Here is a 20,068-nt window from a genome sequence, read left to right on the forward strand (position 1 = left end):
GTTTCAAAAAAAATGTCTCACATTGCAAACACTCAACCCATTTCAAATGCCTTTGGTTCAATTTTCCTTGACTATTCAAATATTGTAAATCTTGACGATCTATATACAAAAAAAACTCCTTAGGAAGGAGATATTGTCTCCACTTCTTCAATGCTTGAATTATAGCATAAAATATCTGATCATAAAAATATATTTTCTTTTGTTATTGATGGAATAATTGTCATTGATGTCAAAGGATTTCATAAATAAAAATAGTGTGTTCGAATTAGAGCATAACAAAGAAGCATATAAAGAAAAATAATAAGATGGAGTATGTGAATATATGTTTGTAGATGTCAAAGCAATAATAGAGAATTTATATACATATATTAGAGGGTGTGGAAAGAGATATATTATGAAGATAATAAGTATAAATGAGTAAGCTTATAGTAGTACTATTATTAATGGTTTAAGAATGTCAATATTAAGAGTTGACCATAATGAAAGCACAAAGATAATTAAGTAAAAAGAAAGATCAACTTATATCATCACAGCAGGGGGTCAAATATGATTAAATAAATAGAGCATATACATCAGATTTTATGTGTAGTTGGATTTATGGAATAGAGAAACTACAATAATATTGAGAGAGTTTTGTATTATTAAACATATAAGATAAACAATTCAAAGGATATGAAGGTAACTTACAGTTCAATAGTCCAAACAGAATCAATGGTATATGATGATCTAAAACATTAAAAGTAGTATGAAGAAACGACATATTTAGGCAAATGTATTGAATGGAATTAAAAGAATTTGTTACCAAATATACAAACAATGACGTATATTTATAAAAGATGAAAGGAACTGCATCAACATGATACAAAAGCACTACGGGAGCATGCCATCGTGTTAACCATTCTATTACAACTTAGATGCCTCCAACATGGACAAACTTGAAAATGATGCATATGTCATTAGTTATAAAAAACATTAGAACTATTTATGGAGACTTGTATGTAGCGGTAACGACAACCTATAGTATTTGATGCAGTTATGAAAGACGAACAACTTGTGTAAGTATCCATACTACATAATGAGAAAATACACAAGGACACGTTTGAAGGGGAATAATGATTATTTCCAAAGCATGTGCAATGGTGAATGAAAAGGTTTAAATCGCAAGTCATAGACAATATTCTAGCGACACATCAATAAGAGGTTGAAGTTTATCTTCTTTGAAGGAACTCGATATTTATAAAGTCAGAAGCCAATTAAAATATTATGAAACCTGTCCTAGTCATGATACAAAAACACTCAGGTAGGGTATCAACTTGTAAGATGACACACCATAATACGAGTAAACCAGAGCCTTTTATGGCAACTTCAAAATGATGTATAGTGTAGAGGTATGGTGTCATAGTAAAGATATCTTCAATAACGGAGTGCAGGAGTCTCGATGATTAATCAAACTAATGAAACATGAAAAATATATTTATTCCATCGAGAGTTTGAGATTATAGAAGCCAACGAGGACTTTAGAAATTGAAAAGATTGATAATGTTGTGTACATCAACAGTGGTGATCTTAATAGAAATTAATTAAAGTAAAACAAAATAATATGTTTTGGATGCATTTAAACATTAACATATTATTAACAGAGAGACACACCTATTCTTGAAGTATCACATCTAATGATATAAAGAGAGGAAGAATATAGATTTTAAAGTGTATAGAAGGAGATGTGAAAAAGTAATACAAGGTAGAGGTGCATATGAGGAAAGAGAAAATTGAGTAGATTGTAGAGTAAAAGAATAAGTGGAATAAAAATAAAAATAAAAATCATAAGTGTGTTGATAAGAAGAAATTAGATGTGAGTGAAAAATAAAATAAGATTATTTCAAACTATCAAGACTGAGAGGATAAGAAGTAGAATATTGAAGTGATGAGAATAGAAGAGAAATTGGTGAAATCAAAGTATCCATCATTAGTTGAAGCAACATTATTGAGGTGGAACAATTTGTGTATAGTGAGCCAGTGCTCACAAAGACAAGTAGAGGGAGTTGGAGCTTCCCATAGGTCGAAGCCTGCGAAGTGTTGGAGTTAGAGCTTCTAGTGAGTCAATGCTCATAAACATAGAGGTCGTAGCCTCTAGTAGGTTGGAGCCTACAAATCTATTGTAAAAGAACAAGTTTATATAAAAGCATTTATTGTTGTAGTTTTCTCCTACATTGGGTTTCCACGTAAATGATTGTGTCATTGTGTTCATGTGGATAATTGTTTATTTCAACATTTGAAGTTATTGTTTCGATCAAAGTTTTCAATTGGAAAAATTGTTATTATACTGATTCACCCCCACTCTCACTATAATCATGTGCTCTTCAATTGGTATTAGAGACGATGCCTTCTATAAAGCCTAACTACTTGAAGGTAGATCTAAATTGAGCACAATGGGTGAGATCTTTCAAAACAAAACACCAATGTTTGATGGAATGAACTATGCCTACTGGAGTATAAAAATGGAAATTTATCTGACAACTATTGGTTTCGATGTTTAGCAATCAATTGTAGATGGTTATACACAACTGCAAACTGCACCAATGGATACAGCTGAAAAAAATAAATGTGAAAATAATGCCAAAGCAAAACGTGCAATTTTATGCAATCTTGCCGAATTAGTATTCTCAAAAGTTATGCACTATAAATCTGCCAAGGACATTTGGGATAAGCTGAAAAATGTTTATGAAGGAACCGAGAATGTAAAGAAATCTAAACTACAAACTCATCAAAAAGTATTTGAAAGTCTCAGCATGAAGGAAGATGAGAATATAGCCACTTTTCTTGATTGTGTAGATGATGTTGTCAATTCGATGCAAGCTCTTGGTGAGGAAGTTAAAGAAACTCTTGTGGTTGAAAAGATTTTAAGATCACTACCTATGAAGTTTAATTCTAAAATATTTACAATTGAAGAAAGAAAAGATTTAGATACATTGACAAAAGATGAATTGCATGGAATTTACTACTTATGAAATGTGGGTTGGAGGAAATGAATCAAAGAAGGAAATAACATTCAAGGCATTTAAAAGGGGTAAAAGCAAAAATAAGCTTTCAAGTGAAAGCTTAAGTAGTGAATTAGATGAATCAAATGCTAACTTCAAAAAGAAAGTTGAAAAAGGGGAATGTAAAGAACAAAGAAAAATTCAAATGTTTCAATTGCAGAAGATTGAGACATTATGCATCAAAATGCCCTCTAAACAACAATGACTCTAGTGATGATGAAGAAGAAAAGTTTATAAAGAAAAAGGATGGGAAGCATGCTAAGAATTATCATAAGAAAAAGAAGTTTCACAAGCATAATAAGAACCTCCTCAAAGAAAGAAAGTAGCTCATCAGAAGAGTGCAATGATGAATACTAAAGTGATGATGCAGAAGATGAGATACTCTTTTTGGTCATGACCAGTGAGCAAGAAGAACAAAATGTTGATAAGTCATGCAGTGAGGATGAAGATGTTGACGTGATAAGTGGTGAAGAAGAAGAAAATGATGAGTCATCTAGTGAGGATGAAAGTGTTGATGTCATGGAAGAGTTACGTTATGTATACAAACAAAATACAAAATTGAAAGAAAAAGTTACTAAGTACAAATTTCAAATTAAAGAATTAAAGACTCAACTAGAAGAACCCAAACAACTTGAGAATCATGAAGAGGAGTGTACCAAATTGAGACAAGAAATTAAAATGCTGAAGAAAGATCTAGAGGAAAGCAATATCAAATTAAATAAGAGTCTCAAATTTGAAAAGAGCTCTGAAATTCTATCCAACATAATTGATAGTCAAAGACCATCCACAAGCAAGAATGGAGTAGGTTTTGAAGGAGAAGTAAGAAATCAAGATCATACATTCAAAGGCGTTGTCAAGAAAGGAAGTAGTGTGGCAGATTCATCAAAAAAATTCAAAGGAATTGAACTTAAAATGGATTATACAAAGAAAGGATATAACCTAGCTTCTATGGATTTTGTTACTCATGCAACTGTTTTGGTCACAGGGCAAGAGAATGCAAAACACGAATAAGAAGTCCTCATGAACAAAGAAGTGGAAATTATAATCCAAACTTAAACTATAGAATTGTATGTTATAAGTGCAACAACTATGGGCATATAGTGAAACATTGCAAACTTGATGTTGGAGAAACTCATATAGAGGATAAAGGTCAGGATGCAAAAGATAATCACACAAGAAAAACTATAAAAGTTTGGAAAAGAAAGATAACTAAAGAAGAAGGAGAAACAAGTGCAAGTGCTACTTGTAGTTCATACATCTCTTAGTTGTGAGAAGATGTATAGATTCAGGGGGAGATACCAATGACTTTATTCAATTGAACTTTGTGGAGGAAAGAGCGAGATGGTTGAATTTGAACATTACATTTAGAAAATCAAAACACTAATTACATTGATGTCAAAGATTGCAAGAGGAACATTCAAAGAGATACAATATTGGAAAAACTAGAGCATGCATGAGGATTGAAGAATTATTCTCATAGGAAGTACAAGATGATTTTTAGAGGGGGAGCATTTGATGATTGGTTTGCAGATGGAAGCATGATGGTCATCATTTTGTCATTGATGTCAAAGGGGGAGATAAAGAAAGGAGGAGATTCAAAAGATTTTGTATTTCCATCAATGACAAAGGGGGCGATTGATGGAATAATTGTCATTGATGTCAAAGGACTTCATAAATAAAAATAGTGTGTTCGAATTAGAGCATAACAGAGAAGCATATAAAGGAAAACAATAAGAATGTCTCATCTATGGATCAAGGAATTCTCACCTCCATAGCTTTTGATTCTCTCTTTCTGTGATAGGTGTTTGCATGTACGTGATTCTTGGGAGTTGTGGGTTCGATATTTCATCAACTTCAACAAATTTTTCTTGTGCTGAAATTAGATCCTAATCTTTTCGCTTATTTGCAACCAAACATTGCAATAAATTCTCCAAACTCTAATTCACAACTTCTGTTTGCCCACCAATTTGTGGATGATGTGATAAACTAAACTTCCAATCCATCTTTAGCTTCTTCCACAATGTATGCCAAAAATACCACACAAACTTGGTATCTTGATCTAAAACTATACTCTTTGGCAGACAATGTAATCTCACCACTTCTTTGAAAAACAACTCTGCCACATGAACATCATCACAAGTCTTCTTGTAGGGAATGAAATGTTCCATCTTTGAAAACTTGCCAACCACCACAAGTATAGAAACATGCCCTTTTTGTATCCTTGATAGACCAAAAACAAAATCTACGGTGACATCCTCCCATGCCTTCTTTGGTATATGTAATGGTTGATACAATCATGTATTATGCTTTACTCCTTTTTCCATATGATATAATCTGCAACTTTGTACAACATTCTTGGCATCTCGTTGCAACTATGGCCAATAATAATTCTCAACAACGAAAAAAATGGTTTTATCTCTATTTGAAAGTGTAAAATCAATCCTCCACTATGCTTCTCCTTGATGAGATTATATCTTAAGGAACCTCTGGGAATTCACAAATGACTTCCTTTGAACAAAATTTTATCTTATATTATGAAATCTAAACACTTTATCTTGTCAAGTGTAAGAGGTTATGTATAAGATTTCCAAGCTTCACCAAAATTAGGATCATTTGGATATAAATTCTTGAGTTTCTTGAACCCAACCACCTCAATCTATATCTCTGTTAGCAAAAAGATGTCTCCTACTAAGAGCATCTACAACTTTGTTAGATTTCCCACGCTTGTGTTTCAAAACAAATGTCTAACATTGCAAACACTCAACCCATTTCAAATGCCTTTGGTTCAATTTTCCTCGACTATTCAAATATTGTAAATCTTGACGATCTATATACAAAAAAAAACTCCTTAGGAAGGAGATATTGTCTCCACTTCTTCAATGCTTGAATTATAGCATAAAATATCTGATCATAAAAATATATTTTCTTTTGTTATTGATGGAATAATTGTCATTGATGTCAAAGGATTTCATAAATAAAAATAGTGTGTTCGAATTAGAGCATAACAAAGAAGCATATAAAGAAAAACAATAAGATGGAGTATGTGAATATATGTTTGTAGATGTCAAAGCAGTAATAGAGAATTTATATACATATATTAGAGGGTGTGGAAAGAGATATATAATGAAGATAATAAGTATAAAAGAGTAAGCTTATAGTAGTACTATTATAAATGGTTTGAGAATGTCAATATTAAGAGTTGACCATAATGAAAGCACAAAGATAATTAAGTAGAAATAAAGATCAACTTATAGCATCACAGTAGGGGGTCGAATATGATTAAATAAATAGAGCATATACATCAAATTTTATGTGTAGTTAGATTTATGGAAAAGAGCAGCAACAATAATATTGAGAGAGTTTTGTATTACTAAACATATAAGATAAACAATTCAAAGGATATGAAGGTGACTTACAGTTCAATAGTCCAAACAGAATCAATGGTATATGATGATCCAAAACATTAAAAGTAGTATGAAGAAACGACATATTTACACAAATGTATTGAATGGAATTAAAAGAATTTGTTAGCAAATATACAAACAATGACGTATATTTATAAAAGATGAAAGGAACTGCATCAACATGATACAAAAGCACTACGGGAGCATGCCATTGTGTTAACCATTCTAGTACAACTTAGACGCCTCCAACATGGACAAACTTGAAAATTATGCATATGTCATTAATTATAAAAAAACATTAGAACTATTTATGGAGACTTGTATGTAGTAGTAACGACAACTTATAGTATTTGATGCAGTTATGAAAGACAAAAAACTTGTATAATGAGCAAATACACAAGGACGCATTTGAAGGTGAATAATAATTATTTCCAAAGCATGTGCAATGGTGAATGAAAAGGTTTAAATCGCAAGTCATAGACAATATTCTAGCGACAATTCAGTAAGAGGTTGAAGTTTATCTTCTTAGAAGGAACTCAATATTTATAAAGTTAGAAGCCAATTAAAATATTATGAAACCTGTCCCAGTCATGATACAAAAACTTTAGAATGATGTATAGTGTAGAGGTATGGTGTCATAGTAAAGATATCTTCAATAACAGAGTGTAGGAGTCTCGATGATTAATCAAACTAATGGAACATGAAAAATATATTTATTCCATCAAGAGTTTGAGATTATAGAAGCCAACGAGGACTTTAGAAATTGAAAAGATTGATAATGTTGTGTACATCAATAGTGGTGATCTTAATAGAAATTAATTAAAGTAAAATAAAATAATATGTTTTGGATGCGTTTAAACATTAACATATTATTAACAGAGAGACATACCTATTCTTGAAGTATTACATATAATGATATAAAGAGAGGAAGAATATAGATTTTAAAGTGTATAGAAGGAGATGTGAAAAAGTAATATGAGGTAGAGGTGCATATGAGGAAAGAGAAAATTGAGCAGATTGTAGAGTAAAAGAATAAGTGGAATAAAAAAAATAAAAAATCAGAAGTGTGCTGATAATAAGAATTTAGATGTGAGTGGAAAATAAAATAAGATTATTTGAAACTATCAAGAATGAGAGGATAAGAAGTAGAATATTGAAGTAATGAGAATAGAAGAGAAATTGGTGAAATCAAAGTATCCATCATTAGTTGAAGCAACATTATTAAGGTGGAACAATTTGTGTACAGTGAGCCGGTGCTCACAAAGACAAGTAGAGGGAGTTGGAGCTTCCCATAGGTCGAAGCCTGCGAAGTGTGGGAGTTAGAGCTTCTAGTGAGTCAGTGCTCATAAACATAGAGGTCGTAGCCTCTAGTAGGTTGGAGCCTACAAATCTATTGTAAAAGAACAAGTTTATATAAAAGCATTTATTGTTGTGGTTTTCTCCTACATTGGGTTTCCACGTAAATCATTGTGTCATTTTGTTCATGTGGATAAATTTTTATTTCAACATTTGAAGTTATTGTTTGGATCGAAGTTTTAAATTGGCAAAATTGTTATTATACTAATTCACCCCCACTCTCACTATAATCATGTGCTCTTCAATTGGTATTAGAGTCGGTGCCTTCTATAAAGCCTAACTACTTGAAGGTAGATCTAAGTTGAGCACAATGGGTGAGATCTTTCAAAACAAAACACTAATGTTTGATGGAACGAACTATGCCTATTGGAGTATAAAAATGGAAATTTATCTGACAACTGTTGGTTTCGATGTTTGGCAATCAGTTATAGATAGTTATACACAACTGCAAACTGCACCAACAGATACAACCGGAAAGAAAAAATGTGAAAACAATGCCAAAGCAAAACATGCAATTTTATGCAATCTTGCCAAATCAGTATTCTCAAAATTTATGCACTATAAATCTCCCAAGGACATTTGGGATAAGCTAAATTTTTTTTATGAAGGAACCAAGAATGTAAAGAAATCTAAACTACAAACTCATCGAAAAGTATTTGAAAGTCTCAGCATGAAGGAAGATGAGAATATAGCCACTTTTCTTGATTGTGTAGGTGATGTTGTCAATTCAATGCAAGCTCTTGGTGAGGAAGTTAAAGAAGCTCTTGTGGTTGAAAATATTTTTAAGATCACTACCTATGAAGTTTAATTCTAAAATATCTGCAATTGAAGAAAGAAAAGATTTAGATACACTGATAAAAGATGAATTGCATGGAATCTACTGCTTATGAAATGTGGGTTGGAGGAAATGAATCAAAGAAGAAAATAACATTCAAGGCATTTAAAAGGGGTAAAAGCAAAAATAAGATTTCAAGTGAAAGCTCAAGTAGTGAATTTGATGAAACAAATGCTCACTTCAAAAAGAAAGTTGAAAAAGGGGAATGTAAAGAAAAAAGAAAAATTCAAATGTTTCAATTACGGAAGATTGAGACATTATGCATCAAAATGCCCTCTAAACAACAATGAATCTAGTGATGATGAAGAAGAAAAGTATACAAAGAAAAGGGATGGGAAGCATGCTAAGAATTATCATAAGAAAAAGAAGTTTCACAAGCACAATAAGAACCTCCTCAAAGAAAGAAAGTAGCTCATCAGAAGAGTGCAATGATGAATACTAAAGTGATGATGCAGAAGATGAGATACTCTTTTTGGTCATGACCAGCGAGAAAGAAGAACAAAATGTTGATAAGTCATGCAGTGAGGATGAAGATGTTGACATGATAAGTAGTGAAGAAGAAGAAAATGATGAGTCATCTAGTGAGGATAAAAATGTTGATGTCATGGAAGAATTACGTTATGCATACAAACAAAATACAAAATTTAAAGAAAAAGTAAAAATGTTGATGTCATGGAAGAATTACGTTATGCATACAAACAAAATACAAAATTTAAAGAAAAAGTTACTAAGTACAAATTGCAGATTAAAGAATTAAAGACTCAACTAGAAGAATCCAAACAACTTGAGAATCATGAAGAGGAGTGTACCAAATTGAGACAAGAAATTAAAATGTTGAAGAAAGATCTAGAGGAAAGCAATATCAAACATAATTGATAGTCAAAGACCATCCACAAGCAAGAATGGAGTAGGTTTTGAAGGAGAAGTAAGAAATCAAGATCATACATTCAAAGGCTTTGTCAAGAAAGGAAGTAGTGTGGCAGATTCATCCACAAAATTCAAAGGAATTGAACTTAAAATGGATTATACAAAGAAAGGATATAACCTAGCTTCTATGGATTTTGTTACTCATGCAACTATTTTGGTCACAGGGCAAGAGAGTGCAAAACACGAATAAGAAGTCCTCATGAACAAAGAAGTGGATATTGTAATTTAAACTTAAACTATATAATTTTATGTTATAAGTGCAATAACTTTGGGCATATAGTGAAACATTGCAGACTTGATGTTGGAGAAACTCATTTAGAGGATAAAGGTTAGGATGCAAAAGATAATCACAAAAGAAAAACTATAAAAGTTCGGAAAATAAAGATAACTAAAGAAGAAGGAGAAACAAGTGCAAGTGCTACTTGTAGTTCATTCATCTCTTAGTTGTGATAAGATCTATAGATTCAGGGGGAGATACAAATGAATTTATTCAATTGAACTTTGTGGAGGAAAGAGCGAGATGGTTGAATTTGAACATTACATTTAGAAAATCAAAACACTAATTACATTGATGTCAAAGATTGCAAGAGGAACATTCAAAGAGATACAATAATGGAAAAACTAGAGCATGCATGAGCATTGAAGAATTATTCTCATAGGAAGTACAAGATGATTTTTAGAGGGGGAGCATTTGATGATTGGTTTGAAGATGGAAGCATGATGGTCATCATTTTGTCATTGATGTCAAAGGGGGAGATAAAGAAAGGAGGAGATTCAAAAGATTTTGTATTTCCATCAATGACAAAGGGGGCAATTGATGGAATAATTGTCATTGATGTCAAAGGATTTCATAAATAAAAATAGTGTGTTCGAATTTGAGCATAACAGAGAAGCATATAAAGAAAAAAAATAAGATGGAGTATGTGAATATATGTTTGTAGATGTCAAAGCAATAACAGGGAATTTATATACATATATCAAAGGGTGTGGAAAGAGATGTATAATGAAGATAAGAAGTATGAAAGAGTAAGCTTATAGTAGTACTATTATTAATGGTTTAAGAATGTCAATATTAAGAGTTGACCATAATGAAAGCACAAAGATAACTAAGTAGAAAGAAAGATCAACTTATATCATCACAGCAGGGGATCAAATATGGTTAAATAAATAGAGCATATACATCAGAGTTTATGTGTAGTTGGATTTATGGAAAAGAGAAACTACAATAATATTGAGAGAGTTTTGTATTATTAAATATCTAAGACAAACAGTTCAAAGGATATGAAGGTGACTTACAGTTCAATAGTCCAAACAGAATCAATGGTATATGAGGATCTAAAACATTAAAGGTAGTATGAAGAAATAAAATATTCAAAAAAATGTACTAAATGAAATTAAAAGAATTTGTTAGCAAATATACAGATAATGATGTATATTTATAAAAGATGAATGGAACTGCATCAACATGATACAAAAGCACTACGGGAGCATGCCATCATTTTAACCATTCTATTACAACTTAGATGCCTCCAACATGGAAAAACTTGAAAATGATGCATATACCATTAGTTCTAAGAAACATCAAAACTATTTATGGAGACTTGTATGTAGCAGTGACGACAACTTATAGTATTTGATGTAGTTTTGACAGATGAACAACCTGCGTAAGTATCCATACTACAGAATGAGCAAATAGACAAGGACACGTCTGAAGGGGAATACTAATTATTTCCAAAGCATGGGCAATGGTGAATGAAAATGTTTAAATCACACGTCATAGACAATATTCCAGCGACACATCAGTAAGAGGTTGAAGTTTATCTTCTTAGAAGGAACTCGATATTTATAAAGTCAAAAGCCAATTAAAATATTATGAAACCTGTTCCAGTCAAAAAACACACGAAGAAGCCAAGTAAGCTCAACACACAAAGGGCAATGCTCAGCAACAATGGATGCCGAGTGAGCTCGGCTCAAACTAAAAAAATTATAACTTAGAGAAATTTCAACGTGAATGTTTCCACCATTAAAACCAAAGAGCCAAGGCTTGAAGCTTGTAAAAAAACTTCACGAATGCAATGAATAGAAGAAGGAAAATGGATTCAAGTATGCCTACTTGCTTTCTATTCAACTTTGATTATATTTATTAAAAAATTTGGGAGCATTCGGCTTCAACCAGAAAACCCTAAAATAACCCTAAAACTGGAACAACTTCAATACGTCAAATTTTTTTAAACTTGCAGCTTTAATGGCTACATACAATGGTGCTTGGAGCAATTGTTGCTTCAATAGGACAATTCCAACAATAACGAACTTACATAATGAATAGAGGAAAATCATGCAACTGGAAACATGACACAAACTTCCTTCCATCTCTGCAACGATTGATCTGCTGATCAACTTCTTTCTTCTTTCTCTGCTCTGCAAATCTTTGCTAAACTTCTGATCTGCTGAATCACTTGAATGAATCTAAAACATTCCTTTTGTCATACTTTTCCCCCTCTTTCTTGATTTCAAAAACTCACCCACCGTAGTTATTGTTTCTATCTATTTTGGAGTCTGTCATGTGGTAGGTGGCATTTGGCTCCAGGGACAAACGACCATTGCATTTAATATTCCAACACTCCCCCTTTGTCCCAAGCCAAACAAACAAGGATCACTGTTGATCCAAGTCCACTATACCAAGACTCTCTCTTAGGTGTACAAAAGTTCCAATGCCTAATGGTTTAGTAAAAATGTCTGCTAGCTGCTGCTCAGACCTGCAAAATTCCATCTTGATATCCCCATTCTCCACCAACTCTCTAATGAAGTGATATCTGATCTCAATATGCTTGCTTCTACCATGGAAGACTGGATTCTTGGACAATGCAATTTATGAGATGTTGTCACAATAAATTGTGGTTCCATCCTCTTGCCTTTCATTCAAATCTGTCAAGATCCTTCTTAACCAATTAGCTTGACATGCTACTACATTTTCCGCTATGTATTCAACCTCTACTGTAGATTGAGCAACAATAGGTTGCTTCTTGGATGCCCATGAAATTGCACCTGATCCCATATGAAACATGTATCTGGAAGTGCTCTTCCTATCATCTATACTTCCAGCCCAATCACTATCAGTATAACCCACCAACTTGTATTTGCAGTATACAAAATTCCAAATCCCTTGGTACCTTTCACATACCTTAGGATCCTCTTTCCCACTTGACAATGGGAATCCTTTGGTGTTTTCATAAATCTGGAGATCAAACTTACAACATGCATTAGGTCTAGCCGAGTTGCAGTCAAATACATTAAACTTCCAACCATACTCTTGCATAGTGTTGGATCCACTCTTGCTAGAGTCTTCCTTGCTCAACTTCAGACCTACTGCTATTGGCATTGGGGCTACCTTACTATTCTGCATTTTAAATCTCTCCAAGATCTGCCCTACATACTTTTCTTGAGAGATGAAGATACCATCATGCATTTGTTTTACTTCTATGCCTAGAAAGTATTTCAAGAGACCTAGGCCTGTCATTTCAAACTCATTTCTCATGACCTCTTTGAACTCACCAATTAGAGCCTTGTCATTACTAGTAAAAATCAAATCATCTACATACAAGACAAAAATCAATACATTTCCATTTGATACCTTGATGTACATAGTAGGCTCACCATTGCTTTTGCTAAAGACATTTCTCATCAAATATGAGTCAATCCTACTGTACCATGCCCTTGGAGCTTGCTTGAGCCCATAAAGATCTCTCTTCAATCTATATACTTTGTTCTTTTCACCTGCTACTTCATAACTAGGTGGTTGCTCCACATATACTTCTTCTTTCAATACACCATTTAAGAAGGCGAACTTCACATCCATTTGATATACCTTCCATTTGTGTTGAGCTGCAATTGCTATGACAGCATGCATGGTTTCCATTCTTTCAACCGGGACATATTTCTCATCATAATCTCTTTCATACTACTATTTGTAGTCCTTGACTACCAGCCTTGCCTTATGCCTATCAATTTTGCCTTCAACATTACATTTGGTCTTGTAGACCCATTTCACTCCAATTGAATGCTTCTTGGGAGGCAATTTAGTTAGCTCCCATGTCTCATTTCTTTCTATAGCATCTATTTCCTCATCCATGGCCTTACACCATTTATTCTCCTTAATAGCTTCTTCAAATATATTGGATCACTATGAGAAAATAATGCAAAATTAACACTCTCATCATAATCTTCATACCTTTCATCTTGGTATATCTCCCTAAGACTCTTGGTCTTTCTTGGTAACATGGAGGAGAGTGTGGGATCAAAATCTTCACTGCTGCTGCTTTGCCGAGTAGTTCGGTCTTCACTGGTACTCGACACTGAAACTCGGTCATGCCTAGAGGAGCTTGGCAATGACCGAGGTTGCTTGCCTTTTCTTCTATTTTCTGCTTCTTCTTGCTGTTCATCAGCATCTTCTTCACTCATAATTGGCACTTTACTTGAAGTGCTCGGTGACTCATCAGTTGGACCATACCAAGACTAATTTTAAAGAAATTCCACATCTCTTGAAAGAATCATCTTGTTGTTCAATGGGTCATACAATCTATATGCCTTTGATTCTGAGCTATACCCTATGAAGATGCACTTCACACCTCTTTCATCCAATTTTTGCCTTTTCTCTTTAGGCACATGTGCATATGCAACACATCCAAACACCCTTAGGTGTTCAACTGTCTATCTTCCTTGTGACCATGCTTCCATTGGAATTCTATCACGGACTGCCTTTGTAGGACACCTGTTAATTAGGTAAACTGTTGTTGCCATAGCCTCTCCCCAAAATTCAGTTAGGAGACCTTTCTCTTTCATCATGCTCCTTGTCATTTCGACAATGGTCCTATTTTTTTTTTTAGCCACTCCATTTTGCTGTGGTGTGTAGATGGCTGTGAGCTCTTTCTTTATACCATGTTTCCTACAAAAAATTATAAAAGAATTGGAGGTATACTCCCCTCCTTTATTTGATCTTAGGACCCTGATATAGTGTCCACATTCTCTTTCAGCTTGGCCTTTTAACTTAAGAAACTTATCAAATGCTTCAGATTTATTCTTTAAGAAATACAACCATGTCCTACGACTGAAATAATCAATAAATGTTATAAAATAAGTACTCCCCCCAATGGAAGTAACTTGCATAGGACTGACTAGGTCAGTATGCACTAACTCTAATGGATGTCTAGCCCTCCTAGAATTTCCAGAATTAAAGGGAAGCCTATGTTGCTTACCCAAAATACAAGCCTCAAACTTGTCACATGAATTTCCTATGCCTGGAAAACCTTCTACCATTCTTTTATTTGACAACAAATTTAAACCAGCATAGCCAAGATGACCATACCTGAGGTGCCATAGCTGTGAGGGGTCTTCAATCACACTCCTTAGAGCTGATTGTGTGGGAGGTGTAGCACTAACTTGAGATGGGAAACATGTCTCTATCCTAAAGGGAAACATTATGTTCTTTGTCATTTGAACTACTACAAGTAGGTCCTTGCTCCCATCCTTTTCATGAATGACACACGTGTCATTCTCCATCAACACTTTGTATCCATTTTGAAAGAGCTGACCAATGCTCATCAAATTGTGCTTCATACCAGGGGCAAAATATACATTTTGTATTTCCTTCTTCTTACCTTTCTTGGTGCGGACCATAATAGATCCTTTGCCCACAACTAGTAGGGTTCCATTGTTACCCATTTTAATCTCAAATTTGAAACTCTTGTGAATGAATGCAAATAAGGTTTCATTACCACTCATGTGGTTGCTACATCCACTGTTGAGGTAGCAAACCTTAAGGCTTCCTTCTTCACCAACATTACACATGATGAAGGTAGTGGCATTGTTTCCACTTCCCATGTTCACATTAGCCACATTTGCTTGTCTTGACTGATCATTTTGCTTCTTCCAGCATTCACTTGCATAATGCCCATATTTATGATAGTAGTAACATTCTACATTACTTCTATTTGAGTTGTAGTTTTTCTTACCTCATCTTGAAGTATTTTGTGAGCTACTTGCTCCATCTGCTCTTCTTGAGCTTTCTGCTGTAGCATTTCTTTGTCCTCCATTACCTCGGTCTCTACCTCTAGAGTTTTTCCCTGAGCCATTTCTTCCTCTCCCCCTTCCTCTTAGATTTGACTAAGTATTGAATGCTTGCTCTTGGGAAGAAGAAGATGTAGATCTATTGATCTTATGCTCATGGGTTTGAAGAGTACCCATCAACTCATCCATTGTCAAAACAGTGAGGTCTTTTGCCTCTTCTATGGTCATGACCAAATTGTCATATTTATGAGGTAAACTCCTCAATATATTTTCCACTATCCTCTTCTCTTGATAGTCTTCTCCATTTGAATTCAGTTGGTTAATTGCATTGTAGGTCCTTCAACTAAAATCTGTGACTGATTCATTTTCCTTCATCTGAAGGTTCTTAAACTCCCTCCTTATATTTTGTAGCTTTACTGTAAAAACTTTATCAATCCTCTTGAAGTTCGTCTCAAGGATATCCCATTCTTCCTTTGCATAATTTGCTGCTGCAATCTTGGGAAATACTGTCTTTGTCATTGCTGCTTTAATAATACTTAATGCCTTACCATCCTTCCTCCTTGACTCTTTTAAATGAGTCTTTTGAGTATTGGTAAGAGAAACATACTAAGCTAGGTTTATCACGTCATTGAACCCATTAACTACAAACTCCCACAAATCATTTGCAACCATAATGGTTTTCATTTTCTTTGCCCATGTATCATAATTTTGTCCATTGAATGGTGGTGGCTGCTGCCATATCTTTCCTATATCTACTACCATATCAAATATCCCAAGAAAAAAAATGCCCTAACTCACTGTGGATGTGGGGCCTCAAAGCTTTGATACCAAGTGAGAAATAAATCACAACTTTAAGAAACTTTTCTCGGCACTAACTATTGCGGAGTGCCAATTTTCTTGGCACCTTTAGGAGCCAAGTGGCATATTGCTCGACATGTGAAGGTGCCGAGTGATAGGCAATAGGTGCCGAGTTAACTCGGCATAAGAAGAAGCTGAGTAAGCTCAGCACACAAAGAGGCTAAGTAAGCTCAGCACACAAAGGGCAATTCTCAACAAAAATGGATGCCGAGTGAGCTCGGATCAAATTGAAAAAAATATAACTTAGAGAAATTTCAACGCGAATATTTCCACCATTAAAACCAGAGAGTCAAGGCTTGAATCTTCTAAACAAACTTCACAAATGCAATGAATAGAAGAAGGACAATGGATTCAAGTATGCTTGCTTTCTTTCTATTCAACTTTGATTATAAATATTACAAAATTTGGGAGCATTCGACTTCAACTAGAAAACCCTAAAATAACCCTAAAACTTGAAAAACTTCAATACATCAAAAAACTTTAAACTTGTAACTCTAATGGCTGCATACAATGGTGCCTGGAGAAATCACTGCTTCAATAGGAAAAATCCAACAATAACGAACTTACATAATGAATAGAGGAAACTCATGCAACTAGAAACATGACACAAACTTCCTTTTGTCTTTGCAATGATTGATCTACTGATCAACTTCTTTCTTCTTTCTCTGCTCTACAACTCTTTGCTAAACTTCTGATATGCTGAATCACTTGAATGAATCTAAAACATTCCTTTTGTCATGCTTTTCCCCCTCTTTCCTTATTTCAAAAACTCACCCACCACAATTATTGTTTCTATCTGTTCTGGAGTCCGTCAGGTGGTAGGTGGGCATTTGGCTCCAGGGACAAACAAACATTGCATTTAATATTCCAAAAATGGTGTCATTGTCAAGATATCTTCAATAATGGAGTGTATAAATCTTGGCAATTAATCAAACTAATGGAACATGAAAAATATATTTATTCCATCAAGAATTTGAGATCATAGAAGCCAATGGGGACTTTAGAAATTGAAAAGATTGATAACGTTATGTACATCAACAGTGGTGATCTTAATGGAAATTAATTAAAGTAAAAAAAAATAATATGTTTTGAATGTGTTCAAACATTAACATATTATTAACAAAGAGACACACCTATACTTGAAGTATTACATCTAATGATATAAAGAGAGAAAGAATATAGATTTTAAAGTGTGCAGAAGGAGATGTGAAAAAGTAATATGAGGTAGAGGTGTGTAAGAGGAAAGAGAAATTGAGCAGATTGTAGAGTAAAAGAATAAGTGAAATAAAAAAAAATAAAAAAATGATAAGTGTGTTGATAAGAAGAAATCAGATGTGAGTGAAAAATAAAATAAGATTATTTGAAACTATCAAGAATGAGAGGATAAGAAGTAGAATATTGAAGTAACAAGAATAGAAGAGAAATTGGTGAAATCAAAGTATCCATCATCTGTTGAAGCAAGAAACATTATCAAGGTGGAACAATTTGTGTACAATGGGTCGGTGCTCACGAAGACAAGCATAGGGAGTTGGAGCTTCCTGTAGGCTAGATCTTGTGAAGTGTGGGAGTTGGAGCTTCCAGTGAGTCGATACTCATAGACATAGAAGTCATAGCCTCTAGTAGGTTGGAGCCTACAAATCTATTTTATAAGAACATGTTTAAATAAAAGCATTTATTGTCATGGTTTTCTCCTGCATTGGGTTTCCACGTGTATCATTCTGTCATTGTGTTCATGTGGATAATAGTTTATTTCAGCATTTGAAGTTATTGTTTGGATCAAAGTTTTAAATTGGAAATTTTTTTATCATATTGATTCACCCCCTCTCCCCTCTCAGTATAATTATGTTCTCTTTAGTTATCATTCAAATTCTCATTGAAATAAGCAACATGTCTACCTGCTTGGCTAAAAATAACTCCTATTGTAGTACTAATAACATCATAATCTTCTTCAAAACACCTTGTTAAAATTTGGAAGTGCTAAAATAAGGTGCTCTATAACTTTTTATTTCAACAAATTGAAACTCTTACCTACTCCTACAATCCACTTAAATTCTTTCCTAACCCCTCTCATTGTTTCAGTCAAGGGTCCACAAATACTGCTAAAACCTTTGATAAACTTTCAGTAAAAAATAACGAATCCATGAAAAAAATCTTACCTTAGTTGCACTCCTTGGATTAGGTCATTCAAGGATAGCCTTCACTTTCTCAGGGTCCATTTTTAGAACTTCTATTGAATCTTCAAATCTTAGGTACACCAACTCCTTCACAAAACTATACTTCTTCAAATTTATCTGCAATTTCTCTTTCCTCAACTTATCAAACATCTTACAAATGTGCATCAAATGCTCCTCCAATATAAAAATCTGTAGTCTAATGTATCATAAAAATTTTTGATGTCCAATTATATGATAATATTTAGCTATTTATTTTTGGATAAAGTGAATTTTTTCTCAAGAAATCATTATTCCATCGAAGATAGATCTTTTGAGGATAAAACACATTTTTCCTTCTATAATTTTTGGCAATATCTTTTTCAATCTATTTGCAAGGGTCCTTTTGAGCACCTTATATATAGACTGATATTGGTTTGAATTAATTTAAAAACAATACTTTATCTTTCTTAGGAATTAAAAAATAAAAAGTAATGTTAATTTCTCTCAAAAATCTTTGAGATGCATCAGTCGTATTTGAACCCCAAATTTGCTAGGACTTGTGAAAAAAACCTACTAGGAATCCACCTAAGCCCGATGCCTTTTATGGATGGAGATGATTTAGTGCTTTCCATATCTTTGTTTCTAAAAGTTTTTCCATGAACATCTAAGTATATTCCTTTGAAAATAACCTAGGTACATCTTTCAACATCAGCTATTGGGTTTCAAGATGCGAGCCTTCATAAATTTAGAAAGATTTGAAGAAAACTGAATTGTCTCTATTTGGATCTTAGATTGATCTTTGAGGATATTCCCATTAGCATCATTCATTTTGTGAATTCTATTTGTGCTTTCCCTTTGATTTCTATTATTATGGTAAAACTTTGTATTCTTATCCCCTTCTCCTAGCCACGTCTCTCTTGATTCATGTCTCCAAAATATCTCTTCTTTAGCAAAACTCTCTTCATAATCCCTTAAAAATTTCTTTTCCTCACAAAACATCTTTGAGTTCCTATATTTTTAGATGACTTGTTTATTGAGTTCTTTAATGTTTTTCTCTATTATGCTTTTTGATTCAAATTTTTTTTAAAGTGGTCTGTATTCCAACATAGAAGGTTTCTTAAATCAATTTTCTTCAATTTGGACATGAAGAAACAAATTGTTAGATCCTTCCACATGACCTTCATTCCTCCACTTCTCAATTAATAAGAAAAGCTCATCATTTTCATGCATGTATTCTTAAATTTGAATGGGAATAACAACAATTTATTTTTTCCAAGAATTTCCAATTTAATATTATAATGATATTGATTTTATTTCCATGAATTTTTGACATATTCTTGAATCATTTTTTATATTTTCCCCACAATCGAAAGACTTCTTGTTAGATGTTTATTTTTTTATTCCTAAGTTAAAGTTTAAACCTTTAGATTGCCC

General features: G+C 33.4%; 1 protein-coding gene across 1 annotated transcript; it reads left to right on the forward strand.

Moving 5' to 3' along the window:
• Positions 1–2,579: 2,579 nt before the first annotated feature.
• Positions 2,580–3,008, forward strand: LOC149544926 (uncharacterized). The gene has a single exon (XM_089796024.1). It carries the CDS (start codon positions 2,580–2,582, stop codon positions 3,006–3,008), a length of 429 nt encoding a protein of 142 aa, XP_089652150.1.
• Positions 3,009–20,068: the final 17,060 nt, after the last annotated feature.

Source organism: Cupressus sempervirens, chromosome 8 (genome assembly GCF_028749045.1).
Source record: "Cupressus sempervirens isolate cs-2001-9-10 chromosome 8, ASM2874904v1, whole genome shotgun sequence".
NCBI classification, from domain to species: domain Eukaryota; kingdom Viridiplantae; phylum Streptophyta; class Pinopsida; order Cupressales; family Cupressaceae; genus Cupressus; species Cupressus sempervirens.

Coding starts and splice junctions, on each gene's coding strand:
- LOC149544926 (XM_089796024.1), top strand. CDS start 2,580: ATGGATACAGCTGAAAAAAATAAATGTGAAAATAATGCCAAAGCAAAA.